The 6,000-nt window shown below is 36.1% G+C and overlaps 1 protein-coding gene across 2 annotated transcripts in view; it reads right to left on the reverse strand.

The window, feature by feature from the left end:
- Window positions 1–1,418, reverse strand: part of LOC126814315 (major vault protein) — a 28,661-nt gene extending 27,243 nt beyond the window's left edge. For both annotated transcript variants that reach the window (XR_007677534.2, XM_050539397.2), the window contains exon 1: window positions 1,175–1,418. Coding sequence is in view for 1 of the 2 variants with exons in the window: in XM_050539397.2 (XP_050395354.1) it covers window positions 1,175–1,228 (54 nt within the window). In the remaining variant the exon portion in view is untranslated. The remainder of the gene's footprint in view (window positions 1–1,174) is intronic.
- Window positions 1,419–6,000: the final 4,582 nt, after the last annotated feature.

Raw genomic sequence — 6,000 nt, forward strand, 5'->3', positions numbered from 1 at the left:
TTTGTGTCAAGTGACACATAGGCCTACACAAGACGATGTTGCCTTGATCGCTGACTATTTATTACAAATATCGAAGCCTAATTAAATTCTCGGATTATCCACTGCCTGCGTCCTTTTCCATGATTTTGGTCTCAGAAAGTGTTGTACGTCTAACTCTTCAAAAAGTTTATCAACATGTACATCAAGTGCTCACAATCTCTGCGTGCAACCTTCGACTTCACGCGTGCAGACGCTCCTAATCGTCGGGCTGTCGATTAGGGAAACCCATACATTTTTGTCCAGTTTGTGCTCCATGGGTGTTTTTCAGGGAATCCATTATTTTTCTAGTAAGATTGGACATTTCTACTTTCCATATATAGCAAAATTGCCATACTTTTATTGGAAATAACCCCCCGATAAATACTTTTATGGGAACGTAGCTTTAATCTAATATCATGGATTTAGCTGTTCATGTTATCAAAAATCATTGAAAATCACTATAGCCTACTTGTTCGTCTAAGACCTTAAACTCTGTGTATCAATCTAAAGTCAATCGAAACAATTATATATAAACACAGTGTATAAATATAAAATCATGACCTGATGACCTTAATATAAATCGGATATTACCTATAGCCTCTTAAGCGTCTACAAGATTTTTCAAAGTGACCAAGGGCCATAACTCTGGCAGTAATTATTGGAAATCGTTGAAAATCAATGACAATAGGATTCTGTGTCTTATGACCTTAAACACTGTGTATAAATTGAAAGTAAATCGGATATTAACTTTATTCTCTAGAGCGTCGACAAGCAATATTGTGCACACTGGAACCGCCAGACTGATGTGAGACCTTAAACACTGTGTATAAAGTAAATCGGATATTAACTTTATTCTCTAGAGCGTCCACAAGCAATTGTGCACACTGGAACCGCCAGACTGATGTGAGACCTTAAACACTGTGTATAAAGTAAATCGGATATTAACTTTATTCTTTAGAGCGTCCACAAGCAATTGTGCACACTGGAACCGCCGGACTGATGTGAGACTAAAAAGAAAAAAACAATAAATTCTTGCCGCAATGACAAGATTTAATAATTGTTCGACGCAATACCCACTGGATAATTCTGTCTAACTTCATGGCTGATTTTGTCATGTTTGCACATCATTTTCGATGTGTATTTAGAATCTACTTACAAGGTTTAAAATATGAATAAATGTATATGGTGGTATTCCAACAACTTTACTCATTTTGGGGTCTTGCTTGTCAACAACCACTAATTCCTTACTCAAATAACTTTTAACGACGCCCAGTAAACCTCCAAAGCAATCGAACGTAAACAAACGGGTTGCGTCCAAGTTATGAAGACGACACTTTTAGCAAAACGAATAAGATGTCAAATCCAATTGGACTGAGTTCAAAAATAGCGCATTACGAATTCTTAGATTTGCAATCCATGTACAGTATGTTTATTCAGCATTTGCTATTAACTTCAGTTTCAATTTTTGATTAGTCACCTCATTTACGTAGATACAGTGTAATTTGCATATTATACCGTAAAGCTATTATTAATACGCTGATAACCGTTTTGGTTGCGTATGTTTGTTGTAATAATGTGATTTTTATGTAGGCATGGTGTGGATTGAGGACTTGCAACATATATATTTTTTTTTTAAACGGAAGCCGATATCGTAAAGTGAAGGCCATATAGATCCAATGACCTTTCTGTTCGTCATCAAGCTCACAAATTGGTATGGTTGAGTGCATTCTGATATAATATGACGTCAATGTGAAATCATTAATACATAAGCCCCAGGCATGTTAACCAGTGGACCTTGAATACATATATTTTCAAGTAGATTCGATATAAAAAATATCCTCGCTATAATTATGCACTATAACCATCTAGGCTTATATAAAATATTTTCCGACAAAACAGAATGGATTTGGAATCCCAATCCTATCTCCGATCTAGCCTATGGCCAAAGAATTTGCTTGCCTAAAAATTTGAATACACTAACCAACTTTATCGCCTATAAATAATGTGTGGAGTCCAATTGTAGTTGGTCCTGGCATAAGTATTTATATTTTTAAACATTAATACTTATATGAGGATCAACTCAAACTTGGTTTGGCGTCCCGAACGAATGACTAGACTACTTTCGTACTAGGAGACATAGGAGAGAACGTTGGCATGATATTTAGATTTTATATGCCCCCTTTTCTTGGGGAAAAACCCACAGAGTAACACCGCCCAATAATTGTTTTCCATCCAAATTCTCTGCTTGGACATACAGTGGATAGATGAGTAATTTTTCTCAGAAAAGTGGCCACGTAAAGCCCAAGAATTATGTCAAGGCCACCCCCCCCCACCACACACACACACACAGACCGCCCCACTACGCCACCTCTATACGATAGGCGTCTAGTCGTTCGGGTGGGATGACAAACCGATGTTCCTTGTCCACTTATTTAGCTTGATAAAGAAGCATTGGTTTGAGGTTTCATGTATTGTTAAAGAATATTTTTTGTTTTTAAAAAAAAGTAATTTTACCAACTATTCCATGCCTCTCTCAGCTATGCGACATACCCGTCAGAAAATATAAGCTGTTTGTCAATGCCCAAAAACCCACGTTTGCCCAGAAAGTTGATACAACTTCACACATAAATATTTGGAGGTTTCAGAAGATCTTTTTTCTTCATCGTATTTTGTCTCCACATTTTTATAGCGCACAAACTTCTACGACTAAGTGCCGCGTGTGCTTTAAAGAATACGGTACATAAATTAAAACGATAATTTCATATTGTTAAGTTATATTTTTAAAATGTATTAAAATAAAGGCTTAAAATAGATGATATCTATAAACAGTCCTACCTTGTTAAAGAATAATCCTATTAATCCTATAATTCACTATTACCAGTTGAGAAATTGGCAAAAATATCATTTTCAACTTCAAATTCAAACGTTTGAAGATAGCTATTCCATGGGGGGGGGGGGAATAGAAACACAAGGGAGGTAATTGTGTTATTATTTCCGGGGTGAATGGTTTTTAAGTGTGAGAATGATACCTATGATCGTATAATAGTGAGTTGACAACCTATTGAGCAAAAGACATAGAAATAATTATGTTTTGACTTTCTTTGAAAATATGAAATTCTCGCTTTAAATATGCGTATGTACTAAACATATTTTGACGCTTTGTGATATATTATCAAATATTGTAAATGACGGCGTCAGCGGCGCAAGACGGAGAGATTAGCAAGAAACACGGTCTAGTCATTGGGATGGCACTAAAAACGAAACCCCTTGTACACGTTGGTCTGCATGTAAAATACCCATTGATAATTTTGAATTGACAGTCGGGGTAAAATTTCCGTCACAGCACACCGCACGGCAGAAGCCCGTCTTCATTAGCCTAGTTGGTGCCGCCAAGCTGGACGTTACATTACACCTCATTTCATTGCAAATGACCAGGCGTAATATGTCGTCATAATGACTTTGACAGATGCATTCTTTTAACATACACATACAGACGATGTTGAGTTATTCAGGGGATGGTTATCATAAACAGGAAGCCTTGCCTGTAGCTAACACTAACTATTCTATATTCAGTGATTTGTCTGACCGTAATATAAATCAAAACAGTTTGTCTCTCAAGAGAATAGCTTTTGAATAAATCATGAAACGTTGTCAAAATAATGATCAGATACGAGACCGTTGACATCTTAGAAGAGAGTTTTAATCATACCACATAAACTCTCTACGGGATATTAAGCATAGACTTTATTAAAAACAATGGTTAATGTTTTTGAAATGCTTGTCTTGTACTATGAATGAAAACGGGACCTAAAACAGTTTAATCTATTTTGACGGTTTTCTATTATGCCATCAGACACTTATATTAAAACTAGTTTTTAAAAAACGCCGGTGTTTTATGCTGATCTGTGTAAACTGATTTTCTTGTTAAACTTTTGCGTTCTGGCTTAACGTATATAAACCAGCTTAACACAAACATTTGAGCGACATATATACCTTTAAATTCATGCTGCTCCATTTTATAGTTCTCAGAAAGGTTCATCTGTTGCAGTGTGATATGAAAAGTTCTTAAGACCTATACAGTAGGAAGTAAATATATGTGATTTATTTAAAATATGGCCCCTCATGAGCTCTGCCTTAAAGATACATTATGTAAGATTTAGATAAAGAACTGCCATTTCTTGCTATAATAGTTCAAAACTAGATAATGCAAAATGGATATATTTTTATTTAAATTATTTTACTCTGAGGGACGTTATCAATGTTTGTAGTTTTGACAAAATGTGTGCATTGATTGTTTATTACGGTAAGCACAGTGCGGGTTATTCGAGGTTTGGCCTCGCTTCTCCATTTCTAAATTAAATCATTAAATGACCGGGGGTTGATTATGGTCCTGACATGTTAGTAATTAATGTCTAATTCATATTTCATTTATGTGTCTAAAGAAAGACCTGCAATAGGTAGATATAGCTCTTGAATAATGCCTCTTTAATATTTGTTAAATTATGACCTCCCCATTTCTCAGATTTATATTTTTGCCCCAAATTGTGCTTGTTATAATATTTATTTCAGTATATTTACTTTTTCTCCCCATTATGCAATTTAACCAAATTTAGTATAAAAAGAAAGCAAAAGAAAGCAATAAAGACTGTATAGGGTGGTTGGATGGCCGAATGGTTAGCACTCGAGCGCTGTATCATAAGGCCTGTCATTGAGTCAACTGGCGTGGTTTCAAATCCCCGGTTGTACGTGACAAGGAGTTGGGTCGCCTGTCCAACCTCGTGGGTTTTCTCCGGTTTCCTCCCACTGCTAAAGACCCCTACGCGCAAGCGCATTATTGAAATTAAATTGAACCATATGTTAGTCCCGAAATGACCTAGTTTGTGTTGAGTGGACGTTAACCCCCCCCCCCCCCCCGGGGGGCGCTGAGACTCCTGGCTTTAGGGCGTGTTTGATAGGTCCCGCAATCGAATCTGGCAACCTGTAGCTATATCTCTTTCAAGATGTTTTGTGTTGATATTTGTCATCATGGAGTTTATGGATATACATTATATTCACGTGTAGCATTGGCGTTTGGATCTTATTTGAGCAGAAAGAAAATAAAAGAACCCTTGGGAGTTGGAATTTGGAATTCGATGAAAAGTAGGCGGAAACGCCGCTGTTCGGAAAAATGATTCACCGCGGCACATTCCGTCTTCATTAAACCGGTTGGCGCAGAACAGTTAGAGGTTAACCCCAATTTCATTATGTTCCATTCTTGCCAGGACACTGTAAAAGACAGAATACTCATTGACAATTTATCTTGGTGCTAAAAGAATCCTTCTCCGTTTTCGTTAGCCGAGATGGTTCAGAAAAGTAAGAAATTAAACCCCATCGCATTTTATTCTTACCAGCTGGTTGTAAAAGACAGGTCAATCTTTGGCAGTTTATGTTATGCTAATTTATCACCAATAATACAACAACTAATCGCCTAATCAACTATGATTCATACATATAGAACGGACTATTATGGTCATGATAATATTACTTCATTAAAATAATAGAGAATTTATACAGGTATTAGTCATTGGTAATATCCTCAACCTGCCAATTACGCGTAAATAATGATAATTGGATGGAAAAAATATTATAATATATTAAAATAACTGCGATTACATTATGATATGAACATAATAAAATATATAATTCATAATAAATAAGATTAAATCGAACAGTTACTGAAGCAGTTTTAATAAATAACTTTTTATTATTCGTTCTATTTTAATAAATAACATTTAAGTATAGTAGTAATTTTTACGATATGTACATGACAGTCGGATCACTTCGCCATGATTTATCAATACAATTACGACAAACGTACAGAGGTACTGGAACTGTTTGTGTGGATTTGGTTCTCTACAGCCTGTTCAATGAGAAAGGCAACAAGACAAGCGACGGATCATGAGGTCGCCGGGCCTTGGGACAACGTAGCTGCCCTTCCCCATT

This window comes from Patella vulgata, chromosome 3 (assembly GCF_932274485.2).
Source record: "Patella vulgata chromosome 3, xgPatVulg1.2, whole genome shotgun sequence".
In the NCBI taxonomy this organism is placed as follows: Eukaryota; Metazoa; Mollusca; class Gastropoda; family Patellidae; genus Patella; species Patella vulgata.